The sequence below is a fragment of the Dendronephthya gigantea genome, unplaced genomic scaffold (assembly GCF_004324835.1).
Source record: "Dendronephthya gigantea isolate DGI-Jeju-01 unplaced genomic scaffold, DenGig_1.0 000053F, whole genome shotgun sequence".
In the NCBI taxonomy this organism is placed as follows: Eukaryota; Metazoa; Cnidaria; class Anthozoa; order Malacalcyonacea; family Nephtheidae; genus Dendronephthya; species Dendronephthya gigantea.
This window is the reverse complement of record NW_021163063.1, coordinates 587,142-607,544: the sequence shown is the minus strand read 5'-3', so window position 1 is coordinate 607,544 and position 20,403 is coordinate 587,142. Positions and strand designations below refer to the sequence as shown.

At 35.8% G+C, this 20,403-nt stretch overlaps 1 protein-coding gene across 1 annotated transcript in view; it reads right to left on the bottom strand.

Annotated features, from left to right (window-relative positions):
* Positions 1-20,403, bottom strand: part of LOC114529003 (exocyst complex component 7-like) — a 42,551-nt gene that overhangs the window by 2,559 nt on the left and 19,589 nt on the right. Inside the window, exons 4-25 of the mRNA XM_028550723.1 lie at positions 9,579-9,663; positions 9,273-9,378; positions 7,941-8,058; positions 7,796-7,840; positions 7,569-7,631; positions 7,415-7,472; positions 6,884-6,938; positions 4,737-4,767; positions 4,476-4,550; positions 3,933-3,999; positions 3,427-3,484; positions 3,052-3,156; positions 2,851-2,970; positions 2,464-2,523; positions 2,266-2,304; positions 2,129-2,191; positions 1,737-1,803; positions 1,520-1,585; positions 989-1,121; positions 746-844; positions 427-493; positions 209-250 (exon numbers count right to left, since the gene is read on the bottom strand). Of these exons, the coding sequence (XP_028406524.1) occupies positions 209-250; positions 427-493; positions 746-844; positions 989-1,121; positions 1,520-1,585; positions 1,737-1,803; positions 2,129-2,191; positions 2,266-2,304; positions 2,464-2,523; positions 2,851-2,970; positions 3,052-3,156; positions 3,427-3,484; positions 3,933-3,999; positions 4,476-4,550; positions 4,737-4,767; positions 6,884-6,938; positions 7,415-7,472; positions 7,569-7,631; positions 7,796-7,840; positions 7,941-8,058; positions 9,273-9,378; positions 9,579-9,663 (1,622 nt within the window). The remainder of the gene's footprint in view (positions 1-208; positions 251-426; positions 494-745; positions 845-988; positions 1,122-1,519; positions 1,586-1,736; positions 1,804-2,128; positions 2,192-2,265; positions 2,305-2,463; positions 2,524-2,850; positions 2,971-3,051; positions 3,157-3,426; positions 3,485-3,932; positions 4,000-4,475; positions 4,551-4,736; positions 4,768-6,883; positions 6,939-7,414; positions 7,473-7,568; positions 7,632-7,795; positions 7,841-7,940; positions 8,059-9,272; positions 9,379-9,578; positions 9,664-20,403) is intronic.

The window sequence follows — 20,403 nt, the reverse complement described above, 5'->3', positions numbered from 1 at the left end:
CATCAACAGGGACATTTCCCATTGATCTTAGCTGTGACTAAGGGACATTTCCCATTGATCTTAGCTGTGACTAAGGGACATTTCCCATTGATCTTAGCTGTGACTAAGGGACAATTCCCATTGATCTTAGCTGTGACTAAGGGACATTTCCTATTGATCTTAGCTGAGAATCCTTCAGGGTCTGGTTGAGAAGAAAATTTCAACTTACTTTGAACTTATCTTTGATAAGTTGCTTTTGTTTTTGACCAACCTATATTGATAATAAACACAATTAACATTATAATGTTGAAAACTTTATTTTCATCTTTTTCAAGCCCGCATTATATTCCCACTTTCTGGGCATGCGCAAAGAGGAATGTAGATTACTTATACTTAACCAGAAAAATAAAAAAGCACAGTCGCGTCCGTTTCAACAAATTGACTCACCTTTGCGTCTTTGCTTTGAGTATATGGCTTGTCCATTTCGAGAAGGCAGTTCATGACTTTCGACCAACTAAAAGGATACAAGTTTGAACGGTTATAAAGGCTAGTTTCCACTCAGGAAAAATCTCCTTGGGATCGGAACGGACAAGAAAATTTCCTTTGTCGGTGAGTTCCCAGGCGGCGTTTATACAAAGGAAACTTTCCTGTCCTGTCCGATCCAAAAGAGAATTTTCCTGAGTGGATCGAAACTAGCCTTAAAACGCCCACCAAAGTATTCACACAAGAAGTGATAGTTTTCAATACATAAACGATCTTTAAATACCCCTTCTGGTACGTAATTTTCTGCTCTTTAATGAGAGTGATGTATTGTGTCTCAATCTTAGTAAAGCCTCCTTCGGTCATCAACAAAAGCACGCCAGTTCTACAAAAAGTATATAAGGTCAGTTACCAGCATATGTTAAGGTCGATGGCTAACACCCCAGAAACATATAAAGGTCAGTGGTAAAAAGGGTGAATGTATAATGAATGATAAATTCTAAGGAAACGGTAGGATAACGAGGGATACCTTTGTAATCCTTTCAGAATGTAGTTGTAGTTATTGAGTAAGAATATTCCCGATAAAGCGACTTGTCCAACGATATGAACGTAACTTTTGGATTTGAGTTCAAGATTTAATCCAAGAGCAGCGAGTACTCGAACTGCATGGGGATAACGAAAATACATCAGTCGTTATCGATGATGATGATGATGATGATGATGATGATGATGATGGGTATAGCAATCATGATAATTACAGGATTATTTTACAGTGATTGGCAATCATAGTTGTTGATTAGGAGTGTGGCAATGATGGCTGATTATATGTGACGATAGTTGATTATGAAGATGAAAGTTGATCATTGGGATTATCCGATTATGGCTGATCAAAGTGATGATGACCGATCATTTGATCATGTTATTATGTATAGCGATAGTACTTGCAATTATGTCATCGATAATAATGATGAAAATGGGGGTAATGATAAGGATATATATTTTCTGTGAGGAGGATGCTGAATTTTGTTTCAAAAATATTCTTAAAGATATGGCAACTAACAGATATATTTCGCCACAGTTCTTTTTGGCGACTCAACATCGTTGGTCGTCGGATCGATCACTTGTTCTAAAAAAGCAATGATACTCAGACTAGAGTAAATTAACAAATATCAACTTAGTTAACTTTCATTAATTTAACCACATCATGATTGACCCTCGATGACCGTTGAAGGTGACCACGATAAGAAGTCATATAGGCGACACAAAACACCACATACCTTTTGAATTGAGCATGTTCCCGACGGTATCAGTATAGCCCAGTAAATGCTCCAAAAATATCAGCGTCTACAACAACGATTGAAAAAGTATGAGACATACGAGTGTATCAAAAATTCTAGCTATTATTACTGATCAATGTTAAAGTCCTTTCTTAATCTACGAAAGGATGGAAGGTAAAACATTGAAAACTGAAGCTCTTATTTCTGAAAATACGGCTAAGGGATCGATATGAGAAGAACGAGATCTCTCGAGTTTGAATGTGAGTGAGCTTTTAGAATACAGGCGATAGTCTTTAATGCATTTACATTATATGAAATATTTTTGGTCTGGACAAAGCGTTCTAAATCAAAGTTGACCCCGTGGCGAAATGTTTCATAATTATATGACATACATTACTGGTGAGTTCGTGGACTGTACCATCTTTGGGCATATTTGATTGCTTGTCCGGGTCGTGCTGTACAAACAAAGAGACAAGAAAACGTGAGTATTCATCAAGCATTTACGACGTTATCGCCTGGAAAACCCCACCTTGATATTCTCAGTGAAATCTTCCAGTGCTTTAGCGCCCTACAAAAAAGAAACATGATTACTCACAAATCGAAAACAGAGTTGAAGACAGCAATGAGGTACATATTTGCAACTGGGAATCTTTGTTGGGATGGTGCTTAAGAAGATATGTATCGCTGTCTTATCAAGCGGGGTGAACAAATACATTAATCTACATACCACAACTTCCAAGTTCATAAATAGATTTGTGACTGTGGCTTGGGTTGCCTGACGAACATCCTTAACAATGAAATGAATGAATGGGAATGAACGAGAGGATGTATGACTGAATGCAGGCTTGAGAAAATTAATCAGTATAACAAGGGGGAATTTCGCTTTAGACCAATCAGCAAGTTTGTTTACATTTTCAGTAAACCAATCAAAAGCATAAATTTTGACCACTTCCAGTAAAAAGGTACATCATTTACCAATGTAAACATGTAAACAAATATGCCGATTAGGTAAAAACGAAATTTCTCCTTGTTAGTCAGTATAATTCATTGGCTAACTTCGAGATCTTGAAAACATTGATACTTTAATGAAAATGGAACGGCGAAGAAAGATTACCTGGAGAACGCTTGAAAACTTGATGAGAACTGACCCAAGGTACTTCAAAACAGGCAACAACGGGAGCAACGAGAAATATTCTCTTTTTGCAATGAGTCGACGAGCAGAGTTTGCCATACACTGAAGAGCAGATATTGCAGAATGTGGTTGGATTCAGTGTATAAAATAAATAATAGCAATGTGGCTACGAGCAAAACATACCTCGCCATCAAAGGCAAGAACTTCCATGGAACTTTGAATCAACACATCAAATATATCAGCCCGGTGGCTTTGAGGAATGATCACATTGATGAGACTCTGTTCACTCTAAAACACGATCAGACAAAAAGATGTTTAAAGCATAGCACAGAATACGTGGTTCATTTCTTTAAAACAAACAAACAACAAACAACAAGCATTGAATTACAAAGAGACTCACATACTTTCAGAGGGACAAATTTCTATATATTAAACATTTCGACAATGCTGTCCCAACTAATTCCAATTTGCAAGGATTTATGTTTACGGCATTTCTCTATATCTTTCTTATTCTGGTGATTTATAAAAGTAACATGCTCACAAGTAGACGACGATTACCTGTAACAATTTTAGAAGGGCTCCACAAAGCGTGACGAAGCGACCAGCCTCAATTTCACTAGAATTTTTAGAGTTAAAAACAAGTTTTCAAGTTTTCCGTATCTTAATAATATTTTTGTAGGTTTGCATGGTGACAGTCGATAAGTAATTTAGCTTGTAGGTACACCACGTAAGTATTCAATACTGCAAAGCTTTCGGTCCGTTCACCCGAGACTTCACCAATGCAATACACAGAATTGCACTGATGATGACCCGGGTTAACATGCAGATCGAAAGCTTTGCAGTATTAAATACTTATTTGGTGTACCCGCAAGCTAAATTATTTTCCGTATCTTGCTACCCCATGCACTGATCCGAATATTATAACTGCATGGACACAGAGTCTGTTGTTCACATGAAGTCAGATTTATAGGTCTGTTCAAATCTCACAAGTTCACTCCAAAGTACAACGAGACATGTCGTTTCAAAACTAAAATACATTCAAAAGAAAGTAAAATTTATCATACTCCTCATCTTCCTTTAGACCGGGAGAATCAAACGTTGACGCGGGAGCTCCAATTTTTCGACTTCCTCCTAAAACACACAATTTATGAAAATAAGCAAAAAATATAAAAACGTCAGTGTTTGGGTTCAGCAGGAGATCTGTTCTCATACAACTGGAGCAATAAGTGGTGATAAATATTCCACAAATAGCCTGAATCGATTCAACCTTGGTAATAAATCCATACGTTTCTCAATTGGAAAGCATATAGAGTTATCTATCTGGGGCTAGTTGTTCGAAAGGCGTTTAGCTTAAACGGTGGATAAGCCAAAGTTTAAAAATACTCTCATACATCTTGTGAATGACTGAACCTGCATCTTATGCATTAAATATGTACTTTCGTTGAAAATTAAGCTATTTACATCGAAATATTTTAGCTTATTTGTCCAACAAAGAGATAATTTTGTTTTCCATTTTGAACTTATCCGCCGTTTAGGCTAAACGCCTTTCGAACAACCGGCCCCAGAGAAATAAGCTAGGGTACAATGGAGAGATCTTGGAAAAGTACCATATTCAAAGGTTTTCGATGGCACTCGACGAACGACACTTCTTTTCAACGTAGATTTTCTTTGCGGAGTTGAACCTGGAAAAGAAATCCATTCGATGATCTATCGATGTATCGATCGAACTATATCCCCCGTGCAGCTATTAGTGATTTGGTAAATTCTAAGCAGCAGGCAAGGTTTATCATTAACTACGATTTAAGAACCAACGCAAGGTGTGCTTGAAAGTTATATGTACAACTGGCTCCAGTGTGGTTAAACTTTACCTGTGCTGGACTTGATCTTGGGACTTATCATCTTTAAAAGCAAAGGAATGAAATTACACAGTTATTACGGATTTTAAGTAGTCAAAATCCCTTTTTTAGCTCGCCTGCACTTTAGTGCAAGAGAGCTATTGCTATAGTCTTGGCGTCCGCATCCCCGTCCCGTCCCCGTCCCCGTCCCCGTCACTGTCCCCGTCCGCGTCCACACTACATGATAAGTAGAATGTTAAGATGCCACTTTTATTTTCCCATTATTTTCAACTTATCTACTTAAGGAGTCTATTTGTTGCAAAAGAACCATTTACCAGGGGGGAGTGAACATTATACAACAAAATATAATGATAAGGTCAATGTTAACATGCTATATTTTTTCTATACTTTGGCTTTACATCAGAGGAATCATTATCAATATAAGTCATCAATATGCATTGTGACTATTTAGTGCCATTTGGTACGCATTTATACAATAATAAAGAGAGTTTTGCTCAAAATTATCAAATGATAAGGTGAATGTTAAGCTAATTAGCATAATGATAAGGTCAATGTTAAGATGTTATATTTTTTAAATATTATGGCTTTGCATTGGAAGATTCTTTATAAATATAGCTCATCGATATGTCTTGTGACTATATGGTGACATTTAGTACACATTTACACAAAAATAATGGGAATTTTGTTCAAAATTATCAAATGATAAGGTGAATGTTAAGCTAATTAGCATAATGATAAGGTCAATGTTAAGATGCTATATTTTTTAAATATTATGGCTTTACATCAGAGGAATCATCATAAATATAAGTCATCGATATGCATTGTAACTATTCAGTGCCATTTGGTACACATTTATACAATAATAAAGAGAGCTTTGCTCAAAATTATCAAATGATAAGGCAAATGTTAAGCTTATTAGCATCATGATAAGGTCAATGTTAGAGTTATCCAGAGTTATCACGCTCATTACGATTTTCAGGGCTATTGTGTAGCCCTGTCTTTTTTAGTTCAAAGTTGTAGCTGAATCATATTTAACGAAAGTATTTGTACAACCCTAAGCCAAATGAGAAACTTTCAAATATTTTCACCTGTATGCTACCATATGTTTGTATTGTACATGTACAATTATAAATTATGAGATTGTGTTGTGACATGCCGTATCAAAATTCAATCGCTTAATATAGAAATCATTCAGGGAGTGAATATATATAAAACATAGTGCAACGTTAAAGTTTAAAGAATATTGTCAGATAATTCGCAATTACAAGCTTTAGCACATAAGTATTTATAAGTAGAAAGCCGATAGGCTCGGAATGCAAAGGCAAATGGCAACGCATGTGACATATATTTGCATATTACTTATGTAGATACACATGCAAATATATTATTAAAGCACCTATAAGATTTATGTACATACTTTTTCGTTGTTTGATGCATAATCCTTTTTTGTGTAGGTATAAAAATCCAATCTTGTCTTTTTCATAAAGCTAGGCGCACACACGACGATTTTAGTCGGCCGATTCCTGTCTAGATTGTCTAGATGGATGTTTTCATCAAAATGTGGCGACTGGCGATCTATACTTGGTCAGATTAGACCAAGTAGACTCGCGTACACGCGCGAGGCGCGAGCGCCGCGAGAAGGAAAACATGTCTGGGCAAGGGCTGCCTATATGTCTAAACCTGAATGGACCAACTACCGTAAAATCGTTGTGTGTGCGCCCGGCTTAAAGCAGGGCCTTTTGCCTGGTCCGTTAACTTACCTGTTGATATCACGTGCGCGGATTGTGAGAAACGGAAGAAATATTGGTCACAAATAAAACTAATGTAATTCCGAGGCCGGTTTTGGCCAGTAATTCTGAGGTCACAACTAATATCTGAAGTTTGTGCTTAATATTACCTTCCAAAGCGGATTTTAGCCTTGTAGTTTCTAATAAAAAGATCGGTAATTTGTGCTTCATACAGATACCTTTCATACATTCCTTATTCTAGACAAACAGTGCAGGCGAGCGTTAGGTGGTTTCAGCACCTCTCTGGTTATAAACTACAACAACAGTTTTTTTTGGTCAAGTGCATGCATACCACGTGAGAGTATGTTAACCATCGAGTGCTCTATCACATTTCAAAAATAAGAGAAAAAACCGGCGTTTTATGAAACTTACAATATTCGCTGGTGAGTAACTTTCTATTTTTCCTTGTGAATGTGCTTCGATTAACCTTCAAAGATACATCAGACGTTATCGCAAATATGCGCAAGAACTAAGGTGTTAATCATGTTGAAATAAGACGAATTATACGTTTAGTTATAAAAGCTATAGTTTTGGGGCCGGTTGTATCAAAGCCGGATAGCGCTATCCACCGGATAGCGATTTTTTCAACCGTTCTAAAAATGCTCGAAAAGCGATAAAATTTCAGCTTGGAAGCAACAATTAAATTAAAAAGGACCTTCGATTTAGGAATACTAAGATTTAATCAAAGTTGTAGCATATAACGGGCGATTTTGAAGCGATTGAAAAAACCACTATCCGGTGGATAGCGCTATCCGGCCTTCATACAACCGGCCCCTGACATAAATTTCAAACCAAAATGAAGTTAATTTCAAGAGATATTTAGTTGTTTAAATGAGATTTTCAAACAACAACTAGTCCTAATCTTTTCCCGCGCCATTTCAGATCACCCGGATTCATACATACCCTTGCAATGTTCTGCTAAGCATACTGGATCGTATTTGAGCATACACATTCATGAAATCTTGAAGGAAAGAGGACATTAATTCAAGTCAAAGGATGCAGAGGAATCGGGCTGGAATTTCAGGCCATGCGGGCAACATCGGCATACGATACTAACCATTACTTTTCGTTTCGTTCACCAGCCAAGTGGCAATCTTACTCAAATCCTCGATCACTTCATCTGATTTGATTTAGAAAAAATACAGAATTTAGAACCCAATGACTCGCAATATTTAAGACTCACAAAAGCTTAATGAAAATGCTCGACCAGGAAGCTACGATATATATAAGACTTTGATTTAAAAGATGCCATAGAATATGTGTAAATTCACTAAAAACACAAACCATTTATTTGCTTCAGTTGAGGTTCAGCATCACCTTCTTGTAGGTCTAAAAAAACAAGCCGGTCGATTGCAAAAATATAGGTACCTGGGGCTTTTTTCTCGCAACTTTTAGATCGTGGCTATATAGAGAAGTAACTCTTCTATACCTTCTCCTGCGCTCAATATATCCAACAGAGTTGTCGCCGAAACTGGACTGCTGCTTCGAGTTAATAGATTTCGAAAAGATCTTTCCATTTGTTCTCGTCCGGTCTCCATCAATGATGTCTACAAGGAAACATGAAGGCATGGTGAAATGAGCAGGGTGAATGGTGTTTTGAGTCTTGTGCTGTTGTTGCTTTAGTTTCTAACAGTCTTGCATGTTGTGGCTTTGTATGTTGTGAGTGTTGCATGCTGTAGTTTTTACATGTTGTGTGTGTTGCATATTGTGGCTTTGTATGTTGTGAGTGTTACATGTTGTGGCTTTTTATGATGTGATTGTTACATATTGTTGCTTCGTATGCTGTGAGTGTTACATGTTGTGGCTTTGTATGTTGTGAGTATCACATGTTGTCGTTGTTGCACGTTGTGATTGTTACACGTTGTGGCTTGGTATATTGTGATTGTTACATCTTGTTGTTGTTGTTGTTGCATGTTGTGATTGTTAGAGGTTGTTGTTGTTGTTGCATGTTATAATTGTTACACGTTGTGGCTTGGTATGTTGTGATTGTTACATCTTGTTGTTGTTGTTGTTGCATGTGGTGATTGTTAGCTACATGTTGTGATTGTTACATGTTGTTGTTGTTGCATGTTGTGATTGCTACATGTTGTTGTTGTTGCATGTTGTGATTGTTACATGTTGTTGTTGCATGTTGTGATTGTTACATGTTGTTGTTGCATGTTGTGATTGTTACATGTTGTTGTTGCATGTTGTGATTGTTACATGTTGTTGTTGCATGTTGTGATTGTTACATGTTGTTGTTGTTGCATGTTGTTGTTGTTGCATGTTGTTGTTGTTGCATGTTGTTGTTGTTGCATGTTGTTGTTGTTGAATGTTGTTGTTGTTGAATGTTGTGATTGTTACATGTTGTTGTTGTTGCATGTTGTGATTGTTATATGTTGTTGTTGCATGTTGTGATTGTTACATGTTGTTGTTGCATGTTGTGATTGTTACATGTTGTTGTTGCATGTTGTATTGTTACATCTTGTTGTTGTGTGTGCATGTTTGTTGTGTGCATGTTGTGATTGTTATTTGTTGTTGTATGTTGTTGTTGTTGAATGTTGTGATTGTTACATGTTGTTGTTGCATGTTGTGATTGTTACATGTTGTAGTTGTTGAATGTTGTGATTGTTACATGTTGTTGTTACATGTTGTGATTGTTACATGTTGTAGCTTGGTATGTTGTGATTGTTACATGTTGTAGTTGTTGAATGTTGTGATTGTTGGTTGTTGTCATCAATGTATGTTACGTTGTGAGTGTTTTTGCATTTTTAGAACTTACCAAGAGAGATAACTCGGGGCTATTTGGATTATTTATTTCAAAGAATTCAATGGCATCTTGTACTTTCTCTAAACTTCTCAAATAGCTATCAACGTCTGTCCCGGGTCTATGTGGGTAAAGAATCGTAACAAAACTTGTTTACTAACAGTCTAAACCAATAAGGCTGAAATATGCGAACGAAATGCCTTAAAAAAGGAAAATTTTGCTTTTAAGACAAAAATTGGCAAAGACAAATTTAAAATATGTCATTACTGAACTATTTCAAACTTATCCTAGAATATAATGGATAAAACTTTATATTCTTACCCATCTCTGATATCTTGATCTTCACTTGAGGCAACATTATGATAACTAATAACGTTATCCAATCCACGTAACACTTTGTCGATATCTGATATTAGACAGTTAAGGAAGCTACGAGGTTTATCAGCACGTGAATCAAACGATAAAACGTTGTATGCATGAGGAGTTTGGTTGATGGAATATACGAGAAGAATTCATATGTTTTAAAAACCTAAACCATATAAACAAAAACAGCAGACTAAAATTTAACCCAGGGCTAGCACTATCCCAGCTTCGAACAATCCCCTCCCTTTATCTCTTTGGTAACAAGCCTGACTAAGCCAAAGGTGAGGTTCAGCGTTATAATAATCTTAAAACATTTTTCACAGCTGAACATTTTACAACTGATGTTCTAGCATGACACATGACTGCTACACGTGACCACCACGTGTATGCAAAGCTTCCACCCTGGACAAGGGAAGATAGTTGATGAACAGTTTGCAAGCGAGTGTTCGTATAAGAGTTTCATCCATTGTGAATCCTTTATTTACCGGCAAAAATAAAAACCCGATTTCCGTCCTCCCTACCCCAAGGACATTAAACTATGCTTCGTTTATTCACAAGCAAATATGACGCATGGTTACGATCATGATTACATTTGAAAAAGACAAACAAAGAGACTTGCCTTTTTGTTAAGAGCAACCGTTTTTTAAAAAACCTGCTCATGCAGGCACCAATACAATTGCGACGAAATTTATATTTATTAACTTACAAGTCCATAGGATATAGGTCAAAATTACATTATAAAACGAAGTCAAGATTATTATTAATTCAGAACTGACGCTAATCTAGATTAGCGTTTCATTAGCGAATTACAATTCCGCTGGAAACTTTTGTTTCAGATACAAATTTTAGACTTTTGTGATACATAAATATAGATATAAGTAAATTTAATAGCTCATCAATTGAACTGATGAAGGTCCGGGTTAGCGGACCGAAAACTATGCTTACTTATAATTATTGTGATATGCAAAGTTACAAGAATATTATAATGTATTATAAAATAATGTATTAATTGAAACTTACTACATGCATATATCAGTAAGGAACACATTGAATGTAAAAAGTTAAAAACTCCATCGGGCATCAACATTAGAATAAAATTCCCCGAACAGAAAAAAAACCCTATGCAATGAGCTGTACTAAATAAACAGTCAATTCCCAGGGAATAACAGCCAAACACAGAGAGTTGAGGGTATTTATTATGAATTTTACTATTCTATATTTATTAATTTTATTACTAATTTTAGTTATAATTTTATTACTAATTTTAGTTATAATTTTATAACTAATTTTAGTTATAATTTTATAACTAATTTTAGTTATAATTTTATTACTAATTTTAGTTATAATTTTATTACTAATTTTAGTTATAATTTTATAACTAATTTTAGTTATAATTTTATAACTAATTTTAGTTATAATTTTATTACTAATTTTAGTTATAATTTTATTACTAATTTTAGTTATAATTTTATTACTAATTTTAGTTATTTTATTACTAATTTTAGTTATAATTTTTTTACTAATTTTAGTTATAATTTTATTACTAATTTTACTAATTTTAGTCGTAACTAGAGTTTTATTACCATGCATTAATTGTCGCTTAACTTGGATGGAATTTAAACATCCCCACCTGATTTTATTAATTACAAAATTTATTCCAGGACGGGGCAACCCAGCATGATTTGAGCAGCTATGCTTATAAAATATTCATTTATGGTGACACTGGATCGCAGTGCATTTTATAAATTTGCCTTGACGAAAAGATCTCCCTACAATTGAAGGAAAGATATTCCTATCAAACTAACCAAAGCAACCGCACCATGTGGATTAGAAAAAACATGAGAAAGGCGGACACCCCTCAGATGTATATCGTCTTTTAGTTCTCCAGTTTCTGAAAAACTACAAATACATCTTCCCAAGCCAGTATTAACCAGGATCCGTTTTGTGATATGATTTATTGCAACAGAATGAATATATCCATATTTTTTAGGTATCCTAACTTTGCGTTCCAACTCGCCGTTCTCCTTGTAGATATAAAAACAATCTTCATTATAACCAGCGCCAATTATTTTTGTTCCATTATTATCTAGAAACCGTATCATATGCACTCTGCCAGATAATTCTTTGAGATAAAAACTATTATCGAGTGCAAATGAATCCGTCTTACATGAAGTTCCGACATGTAGAATTTGTTTCTCGCGATCAAAAACGGCGATCATTTTGTCATTGTTTACTGCCATGCACACTAATGGGCATGAGCGGTGTTGAAAAGGTAATAGAGACTCAAATTTTTTGTCTCCATGCTCATCAAAAATTAACAATTTAAAACTCCTTTCTCGGAATGTCGTGATGACGTAAAGGTTATCTTCGGCATCGATATCCATCGCAACAACCTCGCAACCTGCCAAATCTTCTTGTTTGAAAGGATCAAATATTGTACGGGATTCTCCTGAGGGTTTCAATATTTGAACAGAATCATTACTCGCTATTTTCGCAACAATTTCTCTTTTGCTATTTACAACACAGCGAGATTGATAAATACTTTCGGAAAATGTGTAACCCAGGTACGGCGACGTAATTTCCACACCAGACTCTTCGTATTTTTCAATAAGGCGATCACTCCCGACTAATGGATGATGAGTTTTCTTTCCAAGCAAAATCTCGGGCCAAATAAAAAACACTGTTTGCAAGTTCGAAAACCTTTTGGCAAACTCAAACAAAAGCAGATTCATTTGGTGAACAGACGAAGCATTGTTGAGTCGCTTCGTTTTATTAAACCGAGATTTAAATCCGCCGTCAATCACATTAGAAAATATTTCTTGAATAGCTTTGATATTATGAAGCTCCTTCAGGTATAGCAGGCAATCGCTTACCCCCGCGTCAGGATCTTCTGATTTTTCTAAAATACTGGCCATCATTCGAACCTGCGTCGCTTGAATTCGGTCCTCGATGGACAAAGCTTCGTTGCTGAATGCTTCGGTGGCTTTTTGACGAGCGACTTTGAACGACTCTATGGCAGAGAGATAGCGTTCCTTGGAATGTATTTTCAATGAATTGAAGGTGTTTATCAAAGACGTGACTTCGTTGATTTGAGAAACAAGACCAGTTTCTTCAGAAGACGTAGCGCCAGCTGAGGTTGCTTGTTCGGTCGATTCTGATCCATTCTCGGATTCCTTAAACTGCTGTAGCGACTGATAAAGACGATTGATTCCTTCTTGAAGAAAACAAAAACTGCTCAGTAAATCCTTTCTCGCCAATCCATCCAACTTCGTCTTAATATCATCGAGTTCTCTCACGATCAAGCGTCGACATTCTTCGTCCGTGACGTCGCCATCGTTTAAACGTTCTGAAATTTTACTGCGAGCCTTGTTCACTAAAAATCCAAACGTCAGCTTCAAAACTCCGCTTACGATCTCAGTCATTTTGAAATAAATGAAGCGTTCTCCAAAACAAAGACATTATATTACCTTTGTTTAGTTTATGACTTTATGTCTCTGCAGCAGCTGCACCAGCAGCTGGTGTACATGTCAGAGAGACAAACAAAGTAAAGATGAAAATACCCCGCAACACAGAAGTTTTAACAACAACAATCAGTCACAAGATTAAAACACCCATTCATCGCGTTGCAAGACGACTATTTCGATTTAAATTCAAACTCTAAATTTAATTTTATTTTCCAACGATGAGCTGCTTTTATGCTGATGACTAATTAAAAATTAATCTCAAGTGTATGACTGTATAGACGATAATGATAAAGGCCTTGTAGGCTTGTAAGTCCTTCGCGTTTTTTTTTGCATGTTTGGTATGCAATATCACGTTTACACATATCCATAATCATGATTGATAAAAAGTTTGAATATATCTTACGTTTACTCGAAATGTAAATCCCCATATTGAGCTATAATATCTTTATAGTTCAATACGGTCTTGTATGGAAAAGAGATTGATATAGGTTTAATAAAAAGTTTATCTTTATAGAGACTTTATCTTTATGTTTATATTGACCGACATTCTTGAGATTCACACTTAGGATATCTTTATAAACCCAGACACGCACAACAGATCAATTATAAATCGTAAACAAAAAATCGCAAGAATTACTTCTCGGCAACATCGAGGGAAAGAACTCTTGGATAAAATTGCCCTAGTCTCCCCACACTTCTCCCCGCCTTGAAACGTCAAACGTGTGCAGGTCATTTCATTTATAAATATTGTAAACACAATTCTGTAAAATATTTCTTTGTGCTGAACAGGACGGCGCCCACGCAAATAAATACTAAAATATTGTCTGGAATACAAAGTATTTTCAATTTCCGCCTACGCCAATACAGAAGTGAAATAAATTTCCAACTTTGATTGAAGCAGCTCTCAGGAGATTGTTAAGTTATGACCTGGGTATAGGAAGGAAAAATAAGCCCCATTAAATACGTTTCATTTATTCACAAGCATTATATACGATCGTCATTACACTTGAATGAGGCACATAAAGAACTTTTGTCTTCCTGTTTTTAAAACATACGTTTCTGAAATTATACAGGAAACCTTCAGCAGGTTTGTTTTCAACGGTGTTTCACTCACGACCAATGTTTAGGATTTTAATTGCACTGGTTGTAACAGTTGGGACATCAGCTGTTTGCAGAAATGATAAAATGCACTGGTTTATAATTATTACATTCAAAGCAAGTATTTTGCCAAGATCAGCTGTAATCAGGTCAGTGATAATCACTGCTGACACAGCGTGTAATAACGTTCCTAGTATTTGTTAGAAAGCAAAAGCAAGTAAGGATTAGTTTTAACATGGAAAGAAATAAGAGTATATACTCGGTGAACTCCCACCTTTGAAACAAATATACAGGAGAGAACTCTTCATTTAAAATTACCCATTTCTTCCCACACTTTAAAACGTTGGCAAGTCAATTTTTTGATAAAATTATTCTGATAAAATTTGCCAGACAGGAAGCCTTTGCGTTGAAGGGAACTACTCCAACACAAGTTGGTTATTATTAAACATAATTACTAAAATAGGGTCGAGAATACAAAGGATTTAGAAATTTCGATCACGCAAAGGCAAAACTCAAGTTATAGGTACACCCTACAAGTAATAGATATTTATTAACTTACATGCTGAAGATAATAAGTCAAAATTCAAAACTATATTACACAACTAAGATTGGTCACTTGTTCAGCGTAACTAATCTAGAGCTACAATTTTGCTTGAAACTTAGATACAAATTGAAACTTTTGTTATATAATGTATATTTGAAACTTATTTACTGCATATCTATGAGAAAAACTTCCAACATAAAAAGTTATAAAATAAGGAATTTTCGAATTTTTTCGCTGACAATAAAAAACTAAAAAATAGCGTAAAATGCTTCCTTAATGACCTAAATACTAAATAAACAGTCAATTGACACGACAGTCACACAAGTTTTATTACCAGGCATTGTCGTTCATAATTTATGATCATAGTGCATTTTATATATTTGCCTTCACGAATCCAACACTCTTACAGTTGAAGAAACGTTACTCGTTCGACAGTAACCAAAGCAACTGCACCATGTCGATTAGAAATAACCATAGCATCGTACAATTCACCATATCCCGGCTTAGACATCAGACATACGTGGTCTCTTAGTTCTCCTGTTTCTGAGAAACTACAAAGATGAGTGCTTCCCTGGCGGTAAGTTTCAACCAGAATCCGTTTTGTGATGTAATTTATCGCAACACAAGTAAGATCTCCATATTCCTCGGGTATCATAACTTTGCGTTCCAACTCGCCGTTCTCGGCCTTGTAGATATTAAAACTAAAAAAATCTGCGACAATAATTTTTGTTCCATTATTATCTAAAAACCGTATCGCACGCACTCTGTCAAATGATTCTTTGAGATGAAAACTATTATCAACTTTAAACGAATCAGTCTTACATGAAGTTCCGACGTGCAGAATTTGTTTCCCTGGATCTACAACGGCGATCTTTTTGTCATTGTTTACTGCAACGCGCACATGATGTACAGAGCGGTGTTGAAAAGGCAACAGAGACTCAAGTTTTTTGTCTCCATGCTCATCAAATATTAACAACTTGAAGCTCCAAAGCTGATCATCGCTTTCTCGAAATGCCGTGATGACGTAAAGGTTATCTTCGACATCGATATCCATCGCAACAACCCTGCAACCTGGCATATCCTCTTGTTCGGAGACATCAAATATTGTACGGGATTCTCCTGAGGGTTTCAAAATTTTAAAAGAATTATTCCATGTTCTCGCAACAATTTCTCTTTTGCTGTTTACAACACAGGAAGTTTTATGAACACGATTGGGAAATGTAAAATCTGGATACGCCGACGTAATTTGCTGTTTCTCTTCGTATTTTTCAAAACGGCGATAATCAGTGACTAATGGATTGTAAGTTTTCTTTCCAAGAAGAATCTCAGGCCAATCAAAAAACACTGTTCGCAAGTTAGAAAACCTTCTGGCAAACTCGAACAAAATCAGATTCGTTTGTTGAACAGACCAAGCAATGTCAAGTCGCTTCGTTTTATTAAATGGAGATTTAATTCCGCCGTCAATCACAACAGAAAATATTTCTTGAATAGCTTTGACATTATGAAGCTGCTTCAGGTATTGCAGGCAATCGCTAACCCCTCCGTCAGGATCTTCTGATTTTTCTAAAATTCTGGCCATCATTCGAACCTGCGTCGCTTGAATTCGGTCTTCGATGGACAAAGCCTCGTTGCAGAATGCTTCGGTGGCTTTTTCACGAGCGAGTTTGAACGATTTCTTGGCATACTTAAAGAGTCCCTTGGAATATATTTTCAATAAATTAAAGGCGTTTATTAAAGACACAGCTTCGTTGATTTGAGAAACAGCAACAGTTTCCTCAGAAGAGTCAGAAGACGTAGCTCCAGCTGAGGTTGCTTGTTCGAATGCCTTAAACTGTTTTAGCGTCTGATAAAGACCATTGATCCCTTCTTGAAGAAAAAGAAGACTGCTCAGTAAATCCTTTCTCGCCAATCCATCCAACTTTGTTTTAATATAATCGAGTTCTCTCAAGATAAAGTCTTCGTCCGTGACGTGACTAACCTTTAGACGTTCTGAAACTTTACTGCGACCCTTGTTCACTAAAAATTCAAATGTCAGCTTCAAAACTCCGCTAACGATCTCAGTCATCTTTAAATTTGCGAGGCGTTCTCCACAACCAACACTATAAATACTTGCAACTTGAGATGGTCACAAGATCAACACATGACAGAAATATCCGGTTCTCGTTCTCGAGACATTCACAAGATCAACCACAGGATCAACCAACAAGTCAACACACCGCTTCGTCGCTCTGCAAGACCTCAATGGAATCCATATATTTTCATTCAAATTCAAACCGAATATTTCATTGTCTTATACTCGAAAGAATTCCAACGAAGAGGCGCCTTAATGCTGATGGTACACAAAGTTGGCTAATTAAAATGAATCTAACGAGTATATAAGTGCCTCGCTATTAAATTATATATTTTGAAATCCACGATGATTGTTGACGCAAAATTTTCCACTCATAATATGATTTCCAATTGAATGCTAACCCTCAGTTAATAATATTCTGTGTGATAATATTGACTACCTGATAATTTCAAGATGGTATTGACTATTGTTATTCAGGATTTGTTTGATAAGTGTTAATATTCAATTCGTGGTTTTTCCAAGCGACGACATATCACAATGTGTTTGATATTACTCGAAATAACGAAGTTTTGGTTGCTGTATAAAGATCACATAATTTTTGTATTAGCACACACTAGGACATTTCAGTTAATAGCTAACAATACATCTCAGTACGGTAAAGAGTTATGCCTCCCGCATCCTCTCATAATAACTAATTAAATTGTATATTCGGGTGTATATTTTGCCGGAAGTTGGGGAAGAGGAGTGGCCGTTTGGTTTCATACATGCATGCAGACATTTCAAAGCCTCGAAATTACTGCGCACTTCCGTTAATCTCGCGCGTTTAAAACGGGTCTTATGGTCAAATATTGAGTCTGGTTTTAATGCATTATCGATTATTGTAAATTTCCCTAGTACTAATGAGAAATCGTATTCCAAGACCAAGACAAAAAAAAATAAATAAATTGAGTGTGGTGTGGGGCTTAAGTCCGGGGTCATCTGCATTCATATTTGACAATAATTTCCACGGTGGACAGTAAGCAGTAAAATAAAACGGACTATTTTAGTGAGGTTTTTACTGCTGTTGGTGATCTATCTGCACTTCTTAGCCAAGGTCAGAAAGTAGTCTATAATGCGAAAGGTCATTAGCTGCATTGGGAATAATTTTAGCGATAATAACTTGAGAGAGTCACGATAACAACACATTACTTAAAATCATATTTAACTACACTTTTATTGTCCTATATACTTGCGAAACAAAAATTCTAACGACAAACCATCGCTATACCCTGATGATAAAAGGTTCGCCATTAAAATGACTCTGTATATAGGTGTATCACGGTAATCGAACCTGACGCCTTTGCTTTTAAACATAGAACAATGCATTTAACAGCTGAGGTACTTATTCATTCGCCAAAAGTCCTAAAATAAACTATTTACTTCAGGGAAATTATTTTGCAGAGGCTCAACTGGAATCATGTCAATGATAAACACTGGTCGCACAGCATGTAAAGAATCTCTTGTGTTGAAGAGAATTTCACCCACGCAAATGGGTTATTATTAGATATAAATAGTGTCAGAATTCAAAGAATTTTCAACTTCCGACCACGCAAATGCTAAACTCGATTACATTGCAGTCTTCGATTCAACTAAACGAAACAAACTCTCTCGCCCCATGAAACATGTTTCCTTCATTCACAAAAAAATATGACACAAGGTTACGATCACGATTTATACACTTGAACGAGGCCAATAAAGAACTTTTTATTAACATCCGTTTCTCAAACGATTAAGGTTTAGTACGGCACTAGTTTATTTATTGTATAGATCTACACATCGTTTCAAGGTTTGCAAAAGATCAAGAATGTTAATAAAATGCTGATATAAATTGATAAATATTCCTAGTGGTATGACTGGGAAACGTTTAGTGATTGAATACAGGGTGTATCAAAAAAAAGGTAATCCAACTTCAACAAGCTATTGTACGTGAACTACTCAGTGTATGAGCGAATTTTTTTCATATTCAGAAAGATCAGGCTTTTAACTATCGGGTGACATGTTTTTAATACCAAATGGTGAAAAAGTGAGCACATACGAGGCTGATAAAAAATGTTAGTCGCAATCGCATATTTTCACCTTTGAGCCTAATTAAAGCAGTGCATAACAAAAGAAAAAAACAATTAATCATGAACATGTCACAGCTTGCACCGGTTTTATGCCGCATTGCTTGGAATGTTCTCCTTATTCCTACTTAATATGCATATGCGGGTAGTTTATTCAAAAGCAAAATTCTTCAATTAAGTCCCAAAGAGAGTTAATTTTCAATGGTTTCAGTCCCAACTCTCAGAGGTGAAAATATGCGATTTCGATTAACACTTTTTATCAGCCTCCTATTTGCTCATTTTTTCACCATTTGGTATCAAAAACATGTCATTCGATAGTTAAAAGCATAACCTTTCGGAATGTGAAAAAAATTCGTTAATAGAATGAGTAGTTTACGTACAATAGCGCACCAAAGTTGGATTACCTTTTTTTTGATACACCCTGTATAATTCTCGTGTGGGGGAGAAAAACTGGAGTACCCGGAGAAAACACCCTGCAACATCCGCCAAGCATACTTTTTGAAGCATATCCGGTACAGTATCCGACCGGAGATAATCCCTTCCTGGACCTATTTTTTCACAGGCCTGACTAAGCAAGAGGTAAGGTTTAGCGTCTTTACCATCTTACAGATTTTTTACCCAACAGCTGAACATTTTACAACTGATGTTCCACCATGACACATGACTGCTACACGTGACGATCACGTGTATGGATAGCTTTCGCCCTGGACAAGGGAAAATAGTTGATGAAGAGTTTGCAAGCCAGTGTTCATATAAGAGTTTCATCCGTTGTGAATCCTTTATTTACCGGCAAAAATAAAAACTGATTTCCCTCCTCCCTACCCCCCGGACATTAAAACAATTGCGATGAACAAGTAATAAATATTTATTAACTTACGTGCTGAAGATATGTAATAAAGTCAAAACTATATTATACATCTAAGATTGGTCATTAGTTCAGATTCATTAATCTGAAGCTATACAATTCTGTTTGAAACTTTTGTTATAAAATGTATTAATTGAAACTCATTTATTGCATATCTATATGAGAAAAACATCCAATATAAAATTTTTATAAAAAAGGCAATTTTCAAATATTCTGCTGACAATGAGAAGTTTTTATTACCGTGCATGTATGTGCTTTAATTTATAAAGATATATAAAGGGCATTTTATGTAATTGCGTTCACAAATGTAAGTCTTCTACAGTTGAAGAAAAATTACTCGCTCGGAAGTAACCAAAGCAACTGCACCATGTGGATTAGAAATAATCTCAGCATCGTACAACTCAGGATATTCCGTCTGAGATTCCGGACATACATGGTCCTTTAGTTCTCCTGTTTCTGAGAAAATACAAATATGAATACCTTTCGAGCCAGTTTTAACCAGAATCTGTTGAGTGACGAAATTTATTGCGACAGAATTGATATCTTTATAACCCTCCGGCATCATAATTGTGCGTTCAAACTCGCCGTTCTCCGTGTAGATATGAAAACAATCATAATCTGCGACAATAACCTTTGTTC